This window comes from Aulonocara stuartgranti, assembly GCF_965226115.1.
Source record: "Aulonocara stuartgranti genome assembly, chromosome: 16".
Classification (NCBI taxonomy): domain Eukaryota; kingdom Metazoa; phylum Chordata; class Actinopteri; order Cichliformes; family Cichlidae; genus Aulonocara; species Aulonocara stuartgranti.
The window spans coordinates 24,634,130-24,659,548 of NC_138952.1; the positions used below are offsets into that span (position 1 = coordinate 24,634,130).

Here is a 25,419-nt window from a genome sequence, read left to right on the forward strand (position 1 = left end):
AGAGATGACTAGTTTACTTTCAGATAAAACAGAAAAGCCAGAAAAAGTTGATATTTTAAACGGATTATTGGACAACCAAGATTTACCCTTGCTGAAATGTAATACAACTCAAAGAGGAGTCATTTCTTAAAGCTAAATGTGTCTTTTTTCCTTTCTCCAATAATAAATTTACGTATATTATTCAGTCGCCTGCATTGTTTTGATTTCCAGAACGTCCTTTTCCAGGGCCAGCTCAGATCTTGTAATACCCTAAAATAATATTAACTGAAATGACTTTTATTATAGAGATAATAAATCCCAGAATAACTTAATTATATTTTTAAAGTATTTTTAAGTGTGTTAAGTATTTCATTAGTTCCTCATTCACAGTTTTCCTGTGCTTGAGTCATTTTTTAAAACATAAAATTCCTGTTCAAAACTAGATCTTGAAGACTAGATATTAATATCTGCGCTGCAGTCACTTCTCAACAGTGAAGCAGATGCGAAAGAAGTGTCGTATTTAAACTCGACATAGAGCTGAAATAAAGCCATTTGAATGATTTCGTTATTAATTGATAATGCTGTTTTTTAAGCAGAATGACCAGATGATTCTCACTTATGGTCGTCCTCTGCTTTTCTTTGTTTTATGTGTTGACCAAAAAAATCTTTAGTTTGGACAAAGGGAGAAATGAAGTGTAAATGTTAATAAGTAGCAATAACATCTCTTTGTACGGCACTTCTCGAAACCAGTGTTACAAAGGGCTTCACAGAAACACGGAATAAAAAAAAAAAAACAAGGTGGGAGGAAATTATAAAAAGGATTTGCATCTAAATTCAGATGGGACAGTCAAGACATCAAAATGTAAATAAGATACAGTGTGATTCCAGTATAATGAATATCTTAAAGACAACAATAACAATCTGTAAGGTAAAAGAAAAGATGGAGTTAAGCCAAAGATGTTTATATATAAAATCTATGCTAAAACGTACAAAAACGTTTCACAATCAGTCATCAGCAGCGATTTAAAAGAAGACCGTCAAAAGGCGGCAATCATGCAAACTCTCGATCGTCTTTTGTCTATAAGCGTGAGGTGTGCGCTGGTTGACCTCCTTTGCTTATGTGTGGCCTTTTTTTTTTCTGCTCCTGGATCTGTATGATGTCACAGAGAGCCGATATTTCAAATATGGTCATATGAGGAAAATGCTGTGACTCTTAGAGCTACAATGGCTTGTTTAAGACTGTGGACCAACTAAATAACCTCTCATATGAGGAAAAGTAAGCGTTTTGAAACATTTCAGTTTTTATTAATTAATCATGTCAGATATTGGAATCTTTAAAACGTTGGCATTTCTAGGTAGAAAATTGTGTTTAGTGATTAATATTCCAAATTGGATGCAGAGTCCTTTTCTCTGCATCTTAAGTGTCAACATGCGGTGTATGAAAATGTAGACTTCGCACTCCTGCATCAGCATTTACTAGTTTTTTTTTTTTGTCATGATCACTGCATTGTTGACTTGACGGAGCTTCATAAATGCTGCTGCAGGCTTAGGCCAACAGTAACTCCTGCTCTGCTGGTTCAGTCTGATGTATGACTTGCTTTAATGGAAGCTCTGTGACCACAGCATCAGCTTGTCTTGAGTTTTAAATGGAATTGTTTTATATTTGCAGAAAAGTCTTAATTCAAAAGAGCCTGTCGCTGGAAGTGTTGCGAATGTCAAAGCTGAATTCTGTAATGACTGCTGTTATCTCTAAAGGGCAACGCTAAAATTTCTTCATGACCTTCTTTAAATTATGAGGAACTGAGGGCACTCTGAGTTAAAGATGACTTGGAGGATGGAGAGTGGTTGACCTGCTAGCCACTGCTCCTGTGTCACTCTTGCTGTGTCACTGATGTGTTTTAAAGCAGCTGATTCATTCTGTCTGTGCTGTCTGTGTGCTTGCAGCTGTTTTCAGATTGTCCACTTTGTTTTGCATTTACAAGAGCATTCTAAAAATAGTTGTCCCTCGCTCACCCCTCATCTTTCTTTCTCTCTCCGTCTGTCTCTCTCTCGGACAGGAAGTTGTTCTGTTCTTCATTCTAAACACTCGTTTCCTGTTTCACACGTTCTCTTTTAGATTTGGCTTCATGCTCCTCCAGGCTTCTGCCTCTTCCTCTCCATCACTCTCCTCCTCCCTTCAATAACTCCATGAGCACTATTTGACTTTTACCTCAGAGCTTTAGTTTTTAGTGGGTAACTTTTTACACAGTGGACTTTATCAGTAAAAGTGACTCAGCACAAGAACTGTTAGAAATTTAGTCCTAGGTGTTAAAATTGTGAATACTCGGCTCTTGTAAGTAAAGTCAGGTCAGTATTTGGAATAAAAAATGAATAGCTGCGCAGCAGGATACATATACCATGCAGTTACATTCTGAAAGTCAGTAAATTCCTTTTGAAGCTGTATTATTTACTGTGAAATGTAGAGGTAGCTGTTCATTAACTTGCCTATGTTGATGATTAGCCACATTGCTAGCAAACTGCACACCTGCCTGTTAGCATTCTGGGTGTTATAGCTGTTTTGCTAAGTAGGCTAGCTAACAAATAAAGCACTTAGTGAAGACCTTAAGATTTACAACACAACTAAATTGGCACCCAGAGTTTTAATGTGTTTAGTTCTTTATTGTCTGGAAGCTTTTAAAACAGCGTTTTAAGAAATGTAATATTCTGCTGTGCAAGTCACGTTTTTCACCCATTCCTTCATGTAGAAATGGCTAAAAGCTGAAATGTTATAGGGTCATTTTAATATTAATAGTTACATAGCTGCAAAAAGTGAAAACAAAGTGTCACACAGAAAAGTTAAATTTGCTTTGTTTTATTTTCATACTTGCTTTGGATTCTGCTCTAACGTGGAATGGAAAATGAAAGGCCCGGGTCCACCTATACACACATCCATATATTTTTAGTAGACAAAACATCAACTCCAGAGCGACTCCTGCATTCAGTCTACTTCTTAATCAAATTATTGTGTGACTTTTAAATGGCACCATAGAGTACAGAAACAATCGGTGTGTGTTCATTTTGCTTGATAATGATCTAATCAACTAAAAGAGAATTTTACAACATCCGTTTTGACTCGCTGTTTGGGTTTGACTCCTATTTGTTTAAGAAGTGTTTGAGTGTGCGCAGTCACATGTACTTTTGGATTTGTAATTGTTTCTAAGGCTATTTCACCACATTGGCAAGTTGAATTTATTTAACTGAGCTTAAAAACTTTTATAGTCACCAGTCCGATCATCTTCATCAGTTCTTACTAACTGCTTACAGCTCTCTTCTCTTGGGATGTGTCTTGCCTCCCTCTTTTTAATGCTTTCCTGCAGGATAGTTGCCTGCTCGCTCATAATGTTGATGCTTTTGTCTTCCTTACATATTCTCTGGTGAATTTTGACCCAGTAACTGCAGCATTTTAACAGATTTTATTTTTTAAATTGTTTTCTTCTCAGATCTACAAACTCAATGAAAATCATTTGTGTTGTTGCACAGCTGCATATCTTCACTTGTGCTCATTTCTGTAATTGGACTAAAACTCTTAAACTTGCAAATCCATTGACTCACTTTAAAAAGGTTTTGATTGTCTTTCAGGGTGTTTATGAGCTCTGAAAAGGAAAATCCTACAAATACACATGTAATGAGGTCAAATGCTTAAATAACAGGACAGATTTACTAATACTTAATAGGAAAACCCTCTTTTGGCTTTTTTTTTTTTTTTTTTTTTTTTTTTTGATTCAACGAGGTGCAATGTCTGTTTTACTACTGAAAAGTAGTTGGTTGAGGGATTTGTGCCAGTTGAACTCTTCATTTATTTGCAACCGAGTGGGAAACTGTAACAGGTGGATGGCTCAAAGCTGTGATCTTTCGTCTTATATCTCTTCTAGGGTTGCCAACTCCCTGAAAAATAAATAAGGGACACATCGTGGCCAGGGCCGGGCAACCCAGTTGTCTTCACCCTTCCCAGTGTGGTAGCTCTTTTTTTTGTGTGTGAAATTATTTTTTAACCATTTGACTTGAATTTGATTTAAGCAGATGCATATTCTTTGTGATATGACCATATGGGAAACAAATGATCATTTAGCCATTTATTTTTAGCTCAAAATGACAACATTAACACAGTAAAACAGGTCTCTTTCTTAAACAGAAGCCTGTCATGCTTAACTTTTGAGAATATAAGTAAATCTTTCTTTAAAAGAACTCTGTCCTGCTTAACTTAAAATTATATAAATTAATAGAAAGCAATAGAACAAAAATATTCTTGTAACGGTGCACATACAGTGGGGCAAAAGAGTATTTAGTCAGCCACCGATTGTGCAAGTTCCCCCACTTAAAATGATGACAGAGGTCAGTAATTTGCACCAGAGGTACACTTCAACTGTGAGAGACAGAATGTGAAAAAAAAATCCATGAATCCACATGGTAGGATTTGTAAAGAATTTATTCGTAAATCAGGGTGGAAAATAAGTATTTGGTCACCTCAAACAAGGAAAATCTCTGGCTCTCACAGACCTGTAACGTCTTCTGTAAGAAGGTTTTCTGTCCCCCACTCGTTACCTGTATGAATGGCACCTGTTTGAACTCATCATCTGTATAAAAGACACCTGTCCACAGCCTCAAACAGTCAGACTCCAAACTCCGCCATGGCCAAGACCAAAGAGCTTTCGAAGGACACCAGGAAAAGTATTGTAGACCTGCACCAGACTGGGAAGAGTGAATCTACAATAGGCAAGCAGCTTGGTGTGAAAAAAATCAACTGTGGGAGCAATCATCAGAAAATGGAAGACATACAAGACCATTGATAATCTCCCTCGATCTGGGGCTCCACGCAAGATCTCATCCCGTGGGGTCAAAATGATCATGAGAACGGTGAGCAAAGATCCCAGAACCACACGGGGGGACCTGGTGAATGACCTGCAGAGAGCTGGGACCAAAGTAACAAAGGTCACCATCAGTAACACACTACAACGGCAGGGAATCAAATCCCGCAGTGCCAGACGTGTTCCGCTGCTGAAGCCAGTGCATGTCCAGGCCCGTCTGAAGTTTGCCAGAGAGCACATGGATGATACAGCAGAGGATTGGGAGAATGTCATGTGGTCAGATGAAACCAAAGTAGAACTTTTTGGTATAAACTCAACTCGTCGTGTTTGGAGGAAGAAGAATACTGAGTTGCATCCCAAGAACACCATACCTACTGTGAAGCATGGGGGTGGAAACATCATGCTATGGGGCTGTTTTTCTGCCAAGGGGACAGGACGACTGATCCGTGTTAAGGACAGAATGAATGGGGCCATGTATCGTGAGATTTTGAGCCAAAACCTCCTTCCATCAGTGAGAACTTTGAAGATGAAACGAGGCTGGGTCTTCCAACATGACAATGATCCAAAACACACCGCCCGGGCAACAAAGGAGTGGCTCCGTAAGAAGCATTTGAAAGTCCTGGAGTGGCCTAGCCAGTCTCCAGACCTCAACCCCATAGAAAATCTGTGGCGGGAGTTGAAAGTCCGTGTTGCTCGGCGACAGCCCCAAAACATCACTGCTCTCGAGAAGATCTGCATGGAGGAATGGGCCAAAATACCAGCTACTGTGTGTGCAAACCTGGTAAAGACCTATAGTAAACGTTTGACCTCTGTTATTGCCAACAAAGGTTATGTTACAAAGTATTGAGTTGTATTTTTGTTGTTGACCAAATACTTATTTTCCACCCTAATTTACGAATAAATTCTTTACAAATCCTACCATGTGGATTCATGGATTTTTTTTTTCACATTCTGTCTCTCACAGTTGAAGTGTACCTCTGGTGCAAATTACTGACCTCTGTCATCATTTTAGGTGGGGGAACTTGCACAATCGGTGGCTGACTAAATACTTTTTTGCCCCACTGTATACCATATTCAAATGTCTGTCAAAATGCAGCTGTTAATTTGATTGTGTTAGTGTGTCAGACTTTAATAAATACAAGCAGCCTCACACTGCTTGCAGGAAAAAACAGACGGATGCACCCATTTACACATCCTAGCGCAGTAACTTACCTTGATTAACAGACAAACGACTTGGGCTCCCATGGCAAATAACGTCTGGTGTTCTTCTACACTTTGTATGCGTTGGCTATTAAGTGCAGAGGAGCTGCTCTGGGTAAATTCTGTGCTCTGATGGAATCTCAGTCCTCACCATTTCCTGCAATCCCTGTCCCTGCAATTTCCCTTATAGAAAATCATATTGATTCTTTTTCAGTGTCCTCTCATTTCTCTTCATACTGTGTCATTTTTGTTAGGAAATAACTCAATCCCTCAGTCCCTCATCATTTTTGAAAGAGAGTCAGTAGATCACCCAAAGAACTTTTTACACCTCTGGGTACATTTTTGCAGATGAATCATCACATTAGTTTGCCCTGTGTCAGCAGAACTGACACTACACTTCTTTGGTGAACCCTGACAGTAGATTTTTGCATGGGCCCTAAATATCATGATAACAGCTTTAACTTCTCATTTTTTCTTTCTTAACCAAAGTTAATACCCTGAAAACTCAGTTTCAACCAATTAAGCTAACTGTGAATATTATATTTTCTCTCTTGGAATATAAAAAAAAAGTGCACTATTGCACTGCGTCAGCACTGCATCTCTGCTGCTTAGACGTGTGCGTGTGTGGGTGTGTGTCTCAGCTCAGCTGGTCTCAGTGTGGATAACTTGTTCATCAATAATAAAGGCCACTTCTCTTCTTCTCATCTAACTACAAAGCAACTTTACTCCTCCAGAACTGGTCTTTACTGCACAAATAGTAATTATCAGGAAGCACATTAAAGTAAAGATGCAAAGTCACTTGTGTTTGCATAAGAGTTTTAACATTTCAGTCACAAAGACCAAATGTAACCAGTAAAGGTAAGAATTGTTGTTAAACTACACCGTTGTTTGCTACGTGCTAGGAGTTTACAACAAATTTTGTGATGTAATGATGCCATTTAGTTTTATAGATGTAGATGTTTGCTGAGACTTGTCCCTTGTTTCCTATTGACACTAAATCAGGATTAGTATCTGTGTGTACACGTTCTTTATACTGTCCAAAAGTGATAGTTGTACTAGTGATTCAGATCCTTTATCTACTAACATCATTCATCTTTTCTTTATATAGTTGCTTTGTTTTCAACGATTCGTATTCATGTTTTAAGTGCATATTAAATGACTTATTAAATATAAAAGTGTTCTTCTGTGTTTGCAGGTGTATGTTGTCTTTTGCTGATGTTGCTGAAAAGTCGTCAGTCTTCTTTGACTGACCGCATCAAACCAACCAGAGAAATGGAGAGTGGAGCTCTGGCAATGGAAGTCAGTGCTGGTCTAGGTGCGTCACCTTTCTTTAGATTCAGAATGAATATACTGTAATAATGGGGAAAGCAGCTGAAATACTGGACTATCAATTAAACGCTTGAAATAACAAGCAATAATAATGAATCATTTCAAATTGGTTAGAAGAGGTGAATAATTTTTTTTTTTTATCTTACCTCCAAAATAAATAAACATTTGAACTAATTAGTTAAGGGGATCACTTAGTAGTTGAACAAAATGCTAAAATAAATGGATAAAAAGTGTGCTGAAAATCTAGACATATTTACAAATATGTCATCTGATAACACACACTGATTTTGAAAGCAGATTTTCAGATTACTGGACACATTTGCAAGTCTTACTTTGCATTCAGAGACTCCGTTACACTCTTACAAATGTGGTACTGCTGACAATTTGAAATATAGTTATAGAACCGTTCACGCACATTTGTGAGTAATTCTGGTTTAACAACCTTTTAATAGCCATCATGTTGACAGACGGTATGCTTGATTGATCCGTAGATCCCACATCAAGGCGTCAGGCCTGGGCCAAAACCAGAGAATCCGTCTGGCAAGATTCAAACTCAGAACACCTCTTTGGTCCCCAGGAGCCCCAGCAGAGCCAGAGTAATGGGAACACACAGGGACCCACAGCACAGGGTTAGTTGAACTTAACTGTTTAGCCTCTTTTGCTAAATACTTTACCTAAAATACCCGTGTATCCAAGGTTTTACATTTGCTGACTTAATGATATGCTTTTATTTGTTTATGAACCTTTGAAATAGAAAAGGTTATAGAAAAAGCCTCTGTTCTAAAACATGGTGTGACTGAGAGTTACAGATTAAACCCAAATTCTTATTCGAGATGACACAAAATGTGACTGAGCCGGAAAAAAGCAGGAATAACGTCTGCAGAGGTCAGGATAGAAAGCCAAAGACTTTTCCCAAAGACTTCTATCCATAGATTTCTGTTGGATTCAAGGTCTTTTTGCAGCTTTTAACTGGATACATTTAAACACGTTACTGTCCTACAGTCTAAAGGAGACGTGGAGATCACTTTAATTTGTCAGAAGATCAAAGTGAAATGAATTCTCATTCAGTAAGTATTGTCGGGTGTGTGTTGTGTTTCACAGGTTTTGGTTTGTAGCCCTAATAAGTGTAACCATCAAATCACTTTACAGGCATATAAAAAAGCCTGATTGCCTTCTTATTGCAAAAAAAACAAACACAGCAAAACATATTATTTAGAGTGTAAAGCACCAAAGTTTTGGGCCACAGGGATTACTTTTTATGCACTTTTGCCCACATTTAAAATAATGTGACATTTAATCATTATACATGTAAAATGTAAAGTTAGGGAAACCATAAAATGAATCATTATTTGTGGTCAGAGCATTGTGAAGAAAAGTTGGACGTGGACCACTTACATCTAAAACAGTGGAAACACAAACTGCAGACCAAATTACTGTAATGTTGACATATCCTGATGTCTGGCACCACTATAATAGTTTTATAGCATGTTGTAATCACTGCACAGTACAGCACGCGCTGTTTTATTGCTTTAACATACTCGTTTCTTTCTACTAGGACAAGTTCCTAACAACAAGATCGCCAGCTGGCTGAATGACTGCAGGTACAGTATTCATTCACCACCTGATTAAATATCCTGTTTTCAGTAAATGTCTCACGTGCTAAAGCAGTGCACACATGCTAGATGATTCAGTTCAATAATTTAATGATGCCAGTTTAAAATGAATGTTTTTAAGCAAGAAGTTAAAAAAAAATAGGTTTGCTTTGTATCATATCCCACAGGTCCTTTTATTATGTTATTCACATTTTTGTTCATAATGACCAAAATGTGCTCTTCTCCGTTTTTGTTGTAGTGAGTTCTTTTTAGAAAAACACTTTGAGTCCCTTGGACATACACTATAGAATAGAATAGAATAGAAAAGCCCCTTATTGTCATTGCACATTTACAAAGAAATTTAATTCCTTCAACTGTGCAGGAATAAAATATAAATGGCAAGAGAGCAGGAATAAATAACAAATAAGAGAAATGGATGCAATCAAAAGGAATATATACAAAACAAGAGAAAAGGCAAACATTGGAGAACAGAGTGCTTTGCAGTTTTTGGTCATTTTGGCTCATGCTGTGGTCAGCTAACCGAACTGTGTGCTGTAACTTCCTGAAGCTGAAAGGCTTAGAAAAACAGCATTTTCTTTCTTATTTTTAGGGAAAATAAACAAGAGTTTGTGGATATTTTTTTCCAAGCTTTGTTTGACTATAATTGCACTTGTATTTTTTTTTTTTTATTGTTAATGATTTATTAAAATTATGGCATTATGAGCTTTTTCTTCTGCTTCTGAAGTGGGGCATTGCAGGAAAAATTATTGGAAATGTTTCCATTATATATAAACTGGATTGTGTTTTATTGCCGTTATCATTGTTAATTTTTCCTACAAACAACTTCACCTGTACAGACACTTCGACTGGTTAAAAGTAACTGTGCATCTGTGCTAATCTAGTTTTGAGGGGCATGCTATGAAGAAAGTTCAACATTAGCTGGGCTTTCTTTGCGTTAGCTGGCTTGACAAAACCTAAAACCTCAGTTGGCGATTACGAGTAAGATGGTGGTTATCAACTTTCTTTGTTAACCCAGGCTATCTGCTTAAGTGTGTTTGCACACTTACTTGAAAGGGGGATTGATTCTGCGTATCTGAGCGCTGAAACTTTAAACTGCAGGCACATTAAAGGTTATTCAGAATTAAAGGATGTTTAAACAGTAACAGAAACGTGGAAATCACTTTTGGTTTGTTGCCCAATGAAAGTGAGATTAATTTACTGACTGAATAGATATTTTTCTGTATGTTCTTATCACAATCTGTATAAGATACCTGGCAGCTGATTAGCACCAAACATAACAATCTGAATGCAAGAAAATTCCAGCGACGATGCAGTTTGTGCTGCTCTAAATATACAGCTGGGCTACATTTGACCACATATAAAATGTTTTCCTTCCGCACAGCATTTGTATTGCACTTAAAGGATATTGTAACTAAAACAATCCCCAAACAGATTGTGTGCTCACCAAGTTCCCATGGTGATTTAGCCAGGTAAAAAGACCCACATATGGGACGCTGAAGGCTCGGACATGACATGCTGTTAACTTTTGCAAGTTCTGGATAGTTCACAAAGCTTTTTCATGCCTGTACTTACAGTAAAAATACATGAATTATGAATTTGAATGCAAGTCAAAATATGACTGATAATTACTGAATTTAATTAGGCCATGCATTACAGTAAAATTAAGTTAATGAGTGCTGAGGGTTGTTTGATTATGGGATTATTTAAATGGGAATGGGAATCACCCTAGTTTTTGTCACTATATTAAAGAACACAAATATGTCTTAATATTATTTTAGAATCAAAGATTGGGAAATGGGCATTTGAGCACTTTAATAAAGTGCATCTAAGATGCTTGAGATAAAAGCTTTGCTGAAATAATTAACTACAATCAAAAGGATAAGACAATCAGTGTGAGGGTACAGAAAGATTAACATAGTCATTAATGTAAATATGAACAGCTGGAGCTATGGTCTTTTAGAGCCTGACTCATGAGTTAAACGCTTGCTAACTGGTTTTGTCGCTTGGTGGGTTATTGATATGGTTTTCTGATGTCTAGAGGTGTGTGTTTAAAGGTGTTTTTATCAGCTGCTGACGTAGCGCCGAAGCGCAGCCAACGCCTAGACATAGAACACACAGAACCACAGGGAACAAACACAGACAAAGACAGCAGACCCACGCCCAGAGATAGGGTGCACAGAGCGGCTGAAGTGGAGTAAGGAGAGAAAGATGCAGGAAGAAGCTGACAGAAGACGGAAAGAAAAGCAGAAAAAGAAAGAGCAAACAGAGGAGGGGTTCCTCCTGCTGAGTCAACATTGTTATCATACAAGCACAGTTTTAACCGCTGTCACTCAGAAACGTCTACAGCATGACACGGCACCGTGGTAACATGGCAAGCAGGTTACTATAGCTACAGTCGCAGGGTAGGGACTTGGGGCCAACATGGCTGATTTTGGCAAGTGGGAGGAATAGTAAACACTGCGACTGCGCACTATTACACAATTGTCCGTGTGTGTGTTTTATTTGGTGCCATGAACTTGTGCCATTGATAAAAGCTGCAGGTTGTGTAACAGCACAGTCTCTCCAGCATCCTGCTGCAGACAGCAGCTCAGACCCGCTACCTCAGTACTACTGTCAACTAGCCTAATCTGTCAGCCAGTTAGCCTGGAGCAACTAGTCTTGTCAGTACAACCGCGAAAGCTTCTAAAACCAGAATTTAACCTAGAATAATTGGTATAGGATGTGATTGACCAGAATAAGTATCTTGACCTGACTTAGACTGGAAATATTGGCCTTTATTTGACTGCCAGTTAGTCTGGGTTACCCAGACTACTGACTACTACTGACTTGAGAGATCTTAAAGTTGGCACTCAGCCTCAGACAAGCAGCCAGTTCGCTCGCTCAAGTTAGGAAATATCTTGCTATACAAAGGCATACAGCATTATTATCAGTTATCTAGGATATTTGTGAGATGGGTATTTAACCTTGGATTTGTCTTGAATTTACTACGATGTAGTCTAAGGGTAGGTGGCTTCAGCCACACAGTACAAATCTGCACACAGACTACCAATAGAGAGAGAGCATGTGGATCGATACATCATGCTACTTTCTTATTTCCTTTTTAGTGCATGTTAATCGCAGCACACCTAACTGGTGGCTGATGTTGGATTTTGTGTGCGTGTTCAGTTTATTTCACTCATCATCTCTCTGTTTTCCAGAACTCCCCTTGGAGCCTCTCTAGATGACCAGAGTGCTTCTCCAAGCAGAGGTAATCCATATTTTTGTTGTTTATGTGCAGCACAGTGAGAACGTCAAACTTGTGATGGCGACAGCTCCTCTACTCTCTAGACTTTATTGCATCAGAATATATTTGCCGCGTCATTACAACTATCAAATCTGAATTTGTTTTCGTTTAGCACTGTTGTCACTGACGGCATTTCACGCCGTGTGTGTGTGTGTGTGTGTGTGTGTGTGTGTGTGTGTGTGTGTGTGTGAGAGAACAGGGCCTCTGAAGAACGGCTGCAGCTTTGAAGATGACCTTTCACTGGGGGCTGAAGGTCAGTTCGCAAGATTTACAATTTCTTCTCATTGTTAACGGTTTCCCTCCATTTTCTGCTAATTGTGTAATTGAATCCTGATTTAAATGGCATATTAAAAATAGAAACACTGACATTTTGGTAACGTGTTCTCCGCCCGAGTTTGAAAGCTGATAATAGCAGAGCTGCCCCCAACGCAAAACCTTAATGGTCCATAAGTTAAGAAAACTAATCAAGACTGATGTCAAACTTCTGTTGCCAGGAATATATTTATTTTGTATAATTCTAATGCAAACAGAATCCTAATGGTCATAGTTACTGTTCAATAATATGAAGTCCTACATTGGCTAGCCTGCCAAGGGTCCAGGAAAAAATCCTTCTGGTTTCCTGGAGTGTTTAAATAAAGTTGTTGTGTTTTTGTTTTTGTTGTTTTTTTTCCTGTTATCTCCCTGTAGTTCTTGACTCTGACCTGATGGAAACTGGATTCTGTTCTAACCACATCTGTGGTTCATTTTTGACTTCTGTGGAAAAAAAAACATTACAAAAGCTTTTATAAAATGTTATGTGAAGTTATCATTGGTCACTTCAGGAAAAATCGATATATGCTTCCAGATTCCCTGGCTTGGATTACTGCTGATTAGGAAATTGCGTAATCCTGAGTTGAATTACTCATATTACCACTAAGGGTTGCTCTGGTCTGATCTGGTTTACTATTATTTGGACAGGCAAAAGCACCTCAAATCTATGATACCAAAGCCTAAAAACAAAGCTTCTGAATTGTAGTACTTTGCTGAATGACATAGTTGTCTTTAGAGGCTTTATGAACTGGATTTAGTTCTCAGTTTTCTGTGACTCCATACACAGAGGCAGCGGACACCAGGTTATTTAGATTTGGATGAGTTGTAGTCAGGAACAGATTTGTTGCATCTCGCTCCTAAATCACTACTGAGCTGAGAAGTGAATAGTTGATATTTTGAACACCCTCTAGTTATCCCAACACTTTCAGTTAGTTCAATGGAATCAATTTTTGGGTCATGCAGTCATCATGTAATGTGTTGCATTGTGTAGTGTACAAGCCACAAATACATAGACACGGTCTATGTCCATTGAGAGTTTTATCTAGTGTGTGTGGGAGGTTTGGTTTTTTTCCCATTACGGATCTGTCAGTGGAAAGTCTGTGTAAGGAAACTAAATGGAGGTAAAGTGTAGTGTCATCAACATAGTATGAGTTATTTTGTGCTTGGTCATGAGAGAAATTTGGATACAAACTTCAGTAGTCCAAAACCAACTTTTAGAAGGATAAACAATGACCTATAACGATCAGCAAACTATTACAAAGCGCATTGTAGAGAACTGAAAAAAAAAACTTTCTGAAAAAACTAAGTGCACCATTATGCTTCTATAGGAAATAAGAGGTAAGTAGGAGCCAGGTGCTGCTACTCAGATACATTCGATTAGTTGATCATCAGCAAACGTGAGCACCTCTGTAAAAGCAGAAGTTATTCAGAGGTTGTGTTAGCAGAGTGTTGCAACCTATTGGCATGTTAAATCTTAATTGACATCATGACTGTGAAATTTCTAAGAAGGAACAAGTTGGCTTGGCCTCTTCTCTTTAAAAAGAACACGGCAGCACAGTTTAGGTTTGGAAAGCTGCATCTTAACAAACTACAAGACTTCTGGAACAATGTCCTTTGGACAGATGAGACCAAAGTGGAAATGTATGGCTATAATGTTAAATGTAAACCAAACACAACATATCATACTAACTGTCAAGCATGGTGGTGGAAATGTGATGATTTGGACTTTCAACCAAAGAATCTGGGCATGTTGCAGTCATTGAGTCAACTGTACTCCTTTGTATACCAAAGGATTAAAGAGTCAAATGTGAGACGGCTAAAACGTGAAAAGCTAAAGCACAGCAGGAAATCTAGTCTTGCAGTGGCCCAGTCAAAATCAAATGAAATGCCAACAAACATCAATTAATCGAAGCAATGCAGTGAAGAAGAGTCAGCCAAAAAAAATTTCCACAGCAATTTATTTAATCATTGAGTGTAATTTGGTGTTTTTACAGGACTGTATAGTCCTGGGAAAACTTTGATTTTCACAGGACTGCATATCCCATAGAGCTTCCTAAGGAGTCCCATAGAAGAGAAAGGCAGTTGACTTTTTGACATTTCTTTTTTTATTTAATAATAATGAATATAGATAAAACTATTTATTTTGACCCACGTGTCTTTTGATCATGTGTTTTAAATGAAGGATGAAGGTCTGACAAAACGGTGCTTAAATCAACAGAGTATCTTGTGATACCTCATCATCTTCATTCCAGTCTTGTTTCTTCTTGAAGGAAAAGTCAACAGTGGCAGAGGTGTGGGAACACGCTGCACGCACAACTGAGTGTGCGTGTTCATCATATTTGTGATCTTGTAAGGACGGCAGAGTGTATATGTTACCAACTGAACAATAGCCTGTAATGACTTTCTGTTGAAATGTCATGTATGGTGTGTGTGTGTCGGAGATCAGTTGGGGGAATCTGGCGCTGAATAGGTGTTAATTGGTTAATTCTACAAGTTTTTACCTTGTATCAGCAGAAAGCGCACAACAAATACACAAAAAAGACAACAACCGAGTTTGCATAGTCTGTCCTACATGTTGATATACTGTATCCGGCCAGATGGAAGCTACTTGAACATCTTAGACAAGTGGTGGCTAGGATCAACCAGAACTGACTGGGTCTTCTTCAGAGTCCTAACTTTGTACAGATGAGGAAGGTCATAAAGGCGCGCATGTCCTACTTCCCTACACATTAGACTGTCTCTCCATATTAGACAGTACTTTGCAGCCTGCTTTTGCTGTTGAGGTTCAGTGGCCCGTGCTAGCTAATAAATGAGAATGTAAGAACAGATTCAATAAAACCTTCTCATAAACGTGCTGCTGACATGGAAACCTCAAAGCTTGTGATAAAAGTACACTTGTGCTGGTAAGCTTTTCTACACATGGCTTCCACCTGAAACTCAAAGGTCAGCTTGTTATCACTTATAGTGCTGCACAAACTCAGTAGCCTCATCTTTTTTCCATTGAAGGCAGGTAATCGTAAAATTCTCTGTAAAATCCACAACCATCAATTTAGTTTTCTGAGCACTGATGTCCAAATAGGACAATTTGTACCACTCAGTGAAATCTGGTTGTTTTATTTATTGAGGAAAATGACCTAATATAGCGTATCAAGGGTGGGGGTTGAACTTCAGGCTATTCGACAACCCTTCTGTCAGCTTAGGATTAGGACCTGGTCATTTTGAAATGTGATATTTATTCTTTTTGGACCCTTGATGACTTTTGTTTTTACATTGTTATTAAGCTGCTTGACCCATCCTGTCTTGAGATTCTAGTCATGGACCAAGCTCGAAAAGTTTCTTTAGCAATTACTGGAGTAAGTCAGAATTTGTTGTTCAAAGATCACAAACTGTTCTGGCCCAGATGCTACCACCTCCATGGCTTGATCCCTGCTTTGTGCAGCGCTCCCAAGTGTGATCGATAAAAGGTGCTGGTATGAGTGTGTTAATGGGTGAAAATATGCATGCTCAGTCACAGTAAAAAAAGCACTATATAAATAACAGTTCATGTATCCTTTACATTCTCCATAATGCTTCTCAGTTAAACCAAAACAGTCTATTCATTCTTCTCACTCATCAAAGCATTGTTTTTGCAGCCTTCTGGCTTTCTAATGTGATCTTTAGTCAAAGGCATCAAGCAGCAATGTTTTTGTAGAGCAGCAGCCTAGTTTTCTCAGGCCAGCCATGCCTGGCATTTTTTCATTACGCTCCTGATGCTGGACTCTGAAAACCCTCAGAAGTTGCCCTGTGTTGCACAGGAAGAGAGTTTTATCAGTCAACCACTCCTGTGGAGGCTAATGACACTTTCTTTTGTTTGCACACAGCCTTTCTGACTTTGGATTGGTCGAGTCTGAACTCTTTGAAGATAATTTTTGTGACACATTCCAACCTGATAAGCTCCTCCCACCGATTGGCTCATGTCTTTAAAAGTAAAATCTCAGTTGTTTGTGCAGCTATTCACTTTCACAAATGTGAAACTTTCAAAATGTTACGCTAGCATGAGTTTGAAGGATTTGGTTGATTAAATTACCAAATTCATAAAACATTTGGGAAATGGGAAATGCATATTTGACTAAAAATACCTGCATCAAATATTTCATGTCTAAGGATATTTAGTTTAGCGTCACTAAACATTTCCTGAGCATCAAGGACTCAGCCTGCCTGTGTTCACCATTTGATTTTGTATAAGCTGTCTGTGTTTATACAGAGGTGACATTAGGATTCTTTAGTCTGAGTGTCTCTGTCTGCTTCATGTTATATCCTGACAGTATGTGCCTTAATTATGTTGAGAGTGATATTTGACAGGAGTAGCTGATGTCCTCTGTGGAGGATTTTCCAGATGTCAGGTATGGACAGATCCTAATTGGCTCTTATGCTGTTTAACATTAGGAGGACAGGATAGGAAGGGATTAAAGTGCTAAGGGGTGAATGGGATAGAAGTGAATTAGTGAATTAAATAGTTCGGGGTGAATGGTGTGGAACTGAATCGGTGAATTAGCGTGTGGATGTCACTGTTGTCACGTTTGGCTGCTTTAATCCAGCGGTCTGTTAGAGAAGAAAAACATTGTTGATTCCAAGAAGTTCATCTGAAATGAGCTGGAATAGAAAGACGCTCTCACACAGACGGCAACATGTCTCAGCAAGTTCTTGTTAAATGGAAAAAAAAAAGCAGTCAGACCTGCAGCAAGTGATGACGTTTTTTTTAAAGTTGCTTGACAAAATGAAAGTTTACCTACATCAGCGCTCAGTACAAGCAAACCGTGGTAAACGGCACATTAATTAAACTTCAACGTTTTTAGGACAGCTGGTTTGATTCCGACCAAGTTGGGCAAAAGCAAGTGTTACGAAATAAAAACTTGGCAGATATTCTCTGCTGTAGCTAGGTATAGATTAAGGCTAGTGTTAGTTTCTTAAGACATGGTCACAGATTTTTATTTTTTGTCCTTCTCGGTGATTTTAAAAAGACCTTGAGGAAGACCTTAGCCTTTACATTTTCTGGGAGATTTATAGCAAATGGTTGACAGAATTGTAAAGGAGAGGCTAATGGTGAGCAAGTTCAACCAACTGAACTAGTATCCTGTACTGAAGTTCCACTCACTGTTCCTATCCTTTTTAATCTATAATTAATAGTTGCTTGATTATTTAGTTTCAAGCATTCAGCTGTGCATCTCATTAAAAAAATGTCATCTTGAACCTTCTTAATAACTGTTGTACGTTGTTGTAACGGCCTATTGGAAAAGGTCTTAGAAAAACTTGTTCTCCTATCTAAAAGTTTTTTTTATTTTTGTCTGTAGTGGTTGCTGTAGTCAGGATGTACAGTGCCTGCTTTCTTTCTATTCAGGTTTGTGTGTCACATTAAAGAGTAAAGTCTTCTTGCAGAGCCTAAAATTTAAAGTTGTCGTCTTTCTGTCTGAGGGACAGAGAGAGGGAATCTTCTGTTACAATAGGAAACCATTTTTTACGTGATGCCCCCAATTTATATGGCAACCCCCAAGTGTAATTTTACTTCCCCTGAAGTCTGTGGAAACAGTTTGTTCACTGAAGAACCTCTTTGACCGTCCAAATGTTGTCATATTCAAAGACATATTTCAGCTAAACTCGGGCAAAAGTGAAATCAGCTTAGTTACTAACCTTTTAAAAGGTTCCTCTTCTACTCACGACGAACACAAAAATCTTTTTCTTTAATGTCTTCTTCAAATTAGCGGTCTCTGTGAATGATAGCTTTTATCAGCTTAGGAATTTTAGCTTAATTAAAACCAGTTTTATCTCACAATGACTCATCCAGTATTTGTTTTATCACCTCTTGACTAGACTACTCGACAGCTCCCTGTACTTAATTGTCTCATTACACCCCTTCTTGACTAGTATTTGTCCAAGATGCAGCTGCTACAAAGAAAAGACAAGACATCACTCCTGTATTGGCTTAGTAAAATTCCAGATCATATTACATCAGTCATGTATTTCTTTGGTAACCAGTGCAGCTGTTTGTTCTTTGCAGAGCAGCTCTAAAGAGGCTTCTAATGCCATAATCCGCCTCAAGGTGACTTGCATCATCCTCCCGTTAACTCCTCGTAGTCGCCTACTCTCGCCTTTAAAACCAAAATATTTCCCACTTGCTGCTGCCAGACTCCAGGGAAAAAAAAAAAAATCAGCCACCCACATTAAGTACCGCCCTGTTGTTGACAATACTTCATCCTTTTGAAAGATCCACATATATTCCCCTGGTTTGCTGTTTGGTTTAAGTGCACTCATGTCATGCTTTTTTTGTTTTGTTTTGTTTCTTAAATGTTCTGATGGTGCGTTTTAATGTGCTGTTGTTTGGTTGTTGCCATTTTTAATGCAGTGTTTTCATTTTATTTATGACTTTCACATCCTGACTCCTTTTTTCTTTTTCTTTTTTTCTCTTCATTTTTAAGGCTAGTTTTGTCCAACCTCTAGTCCCCTGGGATTGTGGTCAAGTCAAAACTTGTTTATATAGCTGATTTATTGGGACTTTATGGTTTCCTTTTTGTCCTGTTCTGTGTTTTTCGTTATGTTGATTTGGTCAGGGGGAAAGTTTCTGATAGATTATTGATTAAAGGCACAGAGCAGTGACACAGTAATGCTGCTCAGCATTCTGTATTTGGATGTATACTTAATATTTTCATGTTCTTCTTTTGCAGCCAACTATCCTCAAACCAAAGCCTGGTGAGTTCATTTGTTTTACTCTCTACATTCAGTAAATAAAGTGGCAGCTGGTTGGTGCATTAAGCCTGAAGCTTTTCTAGACATTACCTGACGTAGATGGACTCTGTACTAAAGAGTTGGCACGAGAAAGGCCATTTAATGTCTCATCCAGCTCTGTCAGAGTCCATGAAATGCATAATTTCACCCATGTGAGGAAAAGAGTAAGTAATTGAATGCTTACTATGAATTCACAGTAAGCAGCAGTGGTCCTGTGCCCTGCCTCCTGCATGCTTGACTCATGCAGCTTGCATAAACCAGTTTATTTCAAGTGTTGAGAACACATGTGAAACATGTAAAGCAGCAGATGTGGTGAATCATTTGATTTGATTTGATTCTCCTGATGTTTTCCAGAGTTCATGTTTAAAAACAGCTTTAGATTCTCCCTTCTCTCACATGCACGTGCGTGATTTAATGCCTCTCTGTATGTTAATGCTTCATATGCAGTTTTGATCTTGCGGCGGATCAGAAAAGGAGCCAATATAAAGAGAAAGGAAAGAGTCTGAACTCCACAGGATCTGGGAAAAGCAGCACCGTGTCCAGGTCAGTTCATTTGCTCACTTCTCACTCAGATTTGTGCAGGGATCTGCAGAAAGTAACTCTCAGAGATGCTGATATTAAATCTCAAACCAGAGAACTCTTTAGTTTACCTTGCAAGGGAGTTGAAGATTTTAATCAGTAGAGTATCTGCATTGCAAGGTTTTAAGTTGTGCTGTTAGTTAAACGTAAGTCTGACCAATAAGCACCTAGCCAGTGCGACTGCAGTTATGCATTTATTTTAGCCAGATGCTTCATCCAATCACATGCCAATGAATTTATTTATTTATTACCACCTAAGTGCAGTAATAAATAAATTAAATGTAAATAAATCTTGTAATATTCTAAGTACATAGGCAGCTGCACTGCTGTAACTATATGGTAGCATGTCCTCTTTTGCACGCTCGGCATCCTGTGAATTGATGACCTGATTAGTTGAAGTTTGCCCATGGTAGATGGTGATAAACGGATGGTTCATCCAATCGTCTGCCAAGTAATGAAGTGACAGCATTTCTCAAACTAGTTTCTCAGAAGAAGTGTCCCGATGGTGAACTTTAAGAAACAGTCTGGTACTTCAGGTTTTTCATTTGTAGCCAAACAAAATTACTGTCCATAAAGGTCAAAGTCAGGGTGTATTTCTAAGAGGAAGTGTTATCTATTCAAGAGGAGTGCAAGAGTTTTTGTCCAAAAACCATCTTATTTTAAATTCCTTGGATGTCGAGCAGTAGTTAGGAGATTCCCTAGATCGAAACTCCAGACATCCAGAGGCCCCCAGAACACAAGAGACCAAGGAAGACCAACAGAGGGGCAGCCGCACCACTGTCCCAGAAAGAGCTGAGGAGAGTCCCAGATGAGGGCTCACTCAGCAGCCGTGGAGCAGAAGCCAGGGGGAGTTGCAGTGACGCGCCCGTGAGCTCCGCCGGCAGCCAGCCGTGCCTGAGTGACCGAGCCCCAGGCCGAGAGGCCGGGGGCACCCCACCCCCAAAGTGGCCCGAGCGAGCCCCAGGCTCCAGGCCCCGATAAGTGGCCGCCAAGGAGTGAGCCGGTGTGTACCTGGACGCCCATCCCCAGACACAAAGAACCACCAACGCACCGATGTCTGAGGGAGTCCGCCACTGGCAGGGGAAGTGGTGGTGGGGGGAGATAGACCTCCAAACCTTGGAGGGCCTGAGATGTCCCCAGAGAGGTGGCGTCTGATACCCAACCTGACATATAGACACAGACATACAGGCACACACAGATACAAACATCCATTCCCACCCTCATGCTCTCATATGCAATTACTCAACACGCAACCAACGTGGAGACAGACATAAAGAGACGCTGTACACACAATCACACTCCCCAAGTGTACTCTAAGCCCTGGGTCTAGGTACCCTTGCCCCTGGAGGGGGAACTGCACCCAGACCCAGGTGGTGTTACCCTTTTCCCTGGGGTGGGGAGAAGCAGACTGCCCCGGCTCGGCAGCAGCAGGGAGGCCCCACATTCCAGACCCCAATCGGACGGCCAACTCCTCCTCCCAGACCCATCAGGGTAATTCTGATTGGGCACTAGCCATGAGCAGACACTTAAATTTAATTCTTTTTAAAAGTTGTGAGCCAAAGTAAAGAATCAGGAACCTCTAGTGTTGAAATAAATGTAGGTTAATTGTTTTTGGTTGGAGTAATAATGGCTTGCAGTGTCACTGCTCTATCAGAAATATCTACTGTCCACATCCTTTACCTATAAACACATGTGGTGGGTAAATTATCAGGATGATTGTGGTTGTGGTGAGTGGACAGGATAAGGCGATGAGGTCGGAGCAGCAGGCGTGTCTGGCGGCTGACGTTATTAGCTGGTGTTAAATGTGGTAAATGATGTATAGTGGCTTCTCACGATTTCACAAGTACATAAAAATAGAAACTGTATTATGAAGATGAGTAGCATCATCACCTTACAGTGCAGACGATTATCTCGCTGAGTTATCAGCGGGTAGAAAAAGAAACCACAGCAGCCTCATCTAAATGCAGGTATCACTGTGTTAGAATCACCCAAATACAATATAAAATACACTATTTTGCATAACTACTTTACACTGTCTGCTCTACGCAAATAGCAACTTGTTGTGTTGGCAAAACCTGAGGTGAAAATGTGGGATGGATTAGTCTTCTGCTGCTAGTCAGGATTCAGGTCTCAGTAAAATGGTTGAAGAGCAGGACTCTGCTTGCTGGCTGTGTGTTTTCATAGCGGTTCAGATTTGCAGTCGTCACTCTGCAGTTAGAGAGAAAGTTCAGACTAATTCTGAACTTTCTCTCTAACGTGTGTCTCTCCGCAGTGTGTCAGAACTGCTGGACCTATACGAGGAGGATCCTGAGGAAATCCTGTTAAACCTTGGCTTTGGTCGAGAAGAACCCGACCTGTCCTCAAAGATTCCCTCCAGGTTCTTCAACAGCAGCTCCTCGGCGCGAGGCATCGACATCAAGGTACAGACAGAGCAAAAGAAATGGATTTGTTTTTGTTTTGATTTTTTTTTAAGTTCATCGTTGTAGTTTGTTTAGCACTTTTATAATGCACACTTGTGAATGATCAGAAGGTCGCTGGCCGTACATTGCAAACACTTTCACAGAACCAGGAGCACAGAGGATACGTCCACGTCACTTCAGTGATCCTTGACTTTGCATTTAATGGCACAAGCAGATCCAACTTTCAACTTACTCAGTGAAATGTTTCACAGTCTACTTGATGGTCTGGTGCAAATTCTTCTGACACTCACTCATGCAGGACGATTTTTAATAACTTTAACGTGAATTAAATTTATTTTGCTCCAAATTTAAATGTTTTTTTAATACTCTCGTGACCAGATACTTCCAAAAACAATGAAATCTTCTTTATTTGCATGATTACTTTATATTTGCGGTTTATTAGAAAACGTTAAGCATTCACATTTTTCAGGGTTTTTTTTTTTTTTTTTTTTTTTTTTTTTAAAAGTCATACACTAGCCATATTCAGGGACGTAAAGTTTTTTGACACATAATATTGTGCAAATGTTTTGAGCCACCCTTCGTTTCTTTACATTTTGCCAGGAAAATGGGAAATCGGTGCAGTGTTTTATTGAAATTGGAAATCCTCATGCATCGCTCTCTCTGCTGGAGTTTTTTTATTTCTTAAAGACGTGACTTTCAGCTACAGTTCATCTGCTGTACATAGTTTTTAGCTCTGCCACTTCTTCTTGCCCCGTTATCTCTTTTTTTTTAAGATGACCATTTTGAGATATTCCAAGTTTTTGTCTAATATCTCCTTGAATCACCTTCTTGGTGCAAAAATACAATTTAATCCCTGTCAAACTGTTATCGTTGGCTTTTTTTTAAAAAAAGATTCCTATTCATATTTTTTTATATCTTTGGTATGTTTTATCTTTTTATTTTATCATTAATACCTCTGTAGGCATGAGCATAATACTATTTCTGGCTTTTAGCAGTAGGCCAGTTTTTATTGGAGCTCTCCAAATAGCAGTAAGCTTTTTCTTATTGGGGTTTCTAAAAACCAGAACAAGATGTTCAGCCATGATACTAGTGTGCAAAACTTGGTCTACAGTGTTACCATGTGCGTGCTAATGAGGAACGCTGAACCAAGGAACCAAGGATCTTCACACTGTGCAGAATTGTGGCTTGTATAGATGTTGAGTGTAAAATAATTTTTTTAAAACCCGTTGGCATTCCCTCGCTGAAAGTCTTACATTCCCAAGGAATCATTATTGGATTTCCTGTGGTCCACAAAGTTGTGTGTTGGCAAATGTGAGACCTCACAATGCTCGGTCCTTCTTTTCAAGCATAATCTAAGGCAGTATGTGGTCAATGAGAGCGGCAAAGTAGTGGCTACAGACTTGCTTACTGCTAAAACTTCAGCTGCGTTTGAGGTTTAAGTTATGCACGTAACTAAGCTCTACTCTATTTCACTTGTGTTGCTTCGATACAGTGACGGAGATGCTTACTAAGGAGTAGCTTAAATTAAATTTACCGCACACTTGCAACAAATCAAAGCAATTTGTCTTCCCCAAATTACAAGATAATGTATCACAGCCATAGACTTTACAACCAAAGCACAGCCATAGCTAAGCAGAGTTATGGCCTGTCTTGATCAGCCCTGGTGGTGCTCGGGGAGAGGGCTGGTGAACCAGCTCCTCTAGTTACTTTTCCAGCTGTATTGGTACAGACCTGCGCCCACAGCTCGAGGTGCAGTGACTCATACTGTTGTTACAGTGAAGCTCTGCCTTTCTCTATTGATCAGACAGAATGCAAACATAAAGGGAAAAAAATTCCCACAGTGACTCTTAGTTACCTCTATATTAAGTAAACATTATCAGCAGGGGAAAACCTGCTGCCGTATTACCATCAGTCACAGATAATGTTTGTAATGGCATTATTTCCTGTGTTACATATACAGGTCTACCTGGCAGCTCAGCTGCAGCGGATGGAGGTGGAGAACCCCAACTACGCCCTGACAAGTATGTACCTCCATGCTTTTAACGCTGCTGCATCTCTTCTGGTGTTTGGGTTTACTTTCTACAGCCTCAGTGCTGCAGGTGGAGGGTTAACCATGATAGTGATGAGAAGCTCAGAGGTTCACGTCCTGAAACTGTAGGCAGAGGAAGTGAAGCTCTGTGACTGTGTGTGTCCTGTTCCCAGTATTATTGTGGTGTTTTGTGGGGTCCTTCAGCTTTTTTAGCTGTTCTGCCAACTGCCTGGACAACACTGCCAGCAAAGACAAAGGTCTGTTTGTCCCAAACTCACACACACTCGCACGCACGCACACGTGCACACAGACCTGCTCCGCTAACATCCTGGCCTCTTTTTGTTTTCAAATGCGTTTTTGCATGAAGGTACTGGCTCACTACCGAACAGACACACGCACACACACAGGATCTGGCAAAGCATTTCTTTTTTTTTTTTTTTTTACTGCACTTACACTGTTAAACTGTCAAGAAGAAGACAGTCAGCTGCGTGTGTGTGTGTGTGTGTGTGTGTGTGTAGATGAATCACTTCAGAGGTGAAATTAGTTCAGCTCTAGAATACTTTAACTGAGTCTTTGGTCACTTTTCTACTTTTTAGTTGCTCCAGTTTATTGATGATAAAGTCTCACTTCTTCTTGTTTGCTGTTCTTTGTTGCTGTTGTGCTCGTTGAAGGCAACAGATTTATATTTTCATACGGCCGATCGAGCTCTGCCTTGTTTTCTTTTTTGGTCTTGTCTTTTTAGTTTTAGTTTTGTTTTAGTTTTTTTTTACCTGCAAGTAAGTTGTTGTCACGATCACTTCACACAACCAGCCATACACTTGTCAACGGCTAACATAAGATGCGGATTTGTGGTGTCAACTATGATAAATGAACAACTGTCTCAACTGCATAAAAGCCAAATATAAACCCAGGTCCAAAACTGTTTGGATGCTGTGTAAATGTAAATATAAACAGAATGCACTGATTTGCATTTCCAAAGCCCCTATTTTAGTACATAGAAAATATATAAGATGTTTAAACTGACACATTTCAGTATTTAATTAAAAATATTGGCTTAGTTTGAATTTGATGGCAG

General features: G+C 39.3%; 1 protein-coding gene across 5 annotated transcripts in view; it reads left to right on the forward strand.

Moving 5' to 3' along the window:
• itprid2 (ITPR interacting domain containing 2) overlaps nt 1-25,419 on the forward strand; it is a 50,400-nt gene that overhangs the window by 1,878 nt on the left and 23,103 nt on the right. For 4 of the 5 annotated variants that reach the window (XM_082507299.1, XM_082507301.1, XM_082507303.1 and 1 more), the window contains exons 2-10: nt 7,219-7,338; nt 7,844-7,981; nt 8,908-8,953; nt 12,163-12,212; nt 12,448-12,501; nt 19,256-19,280; nt 19,764-19,859; nt 22,168-22,315; nt 24,276-24,336. In XM_082507299.1, the coding sequence (XP_082363425.1) occupies nt 7,239-7,338; nt 7,844-7,981; nt 8,908-8,953; nt 12,163-12,212; nt 12,448-12,501; nt 19,256-19,280; nt 19,764-19,859; nt 22,168-22,315; nt 24,276-24,336 (718 nt within the window). In that variant the 5' untranslated portion in view covers nt 7,219-7,238. The remainder of the gene's footprint in view (nt 1-7,218; nt 7,339-7,843; nt 7,982-8,907; nt 8,954-12,162; nt 12,213-12,447; nt 12,502-19,255; nt 19,281-19,763; nt 19,860-22,167; nt 22,316-24,275; nt 24,337-25,419) is intronic. The other variant, XM_082507302.1, reaches the window with a different exon arrangement.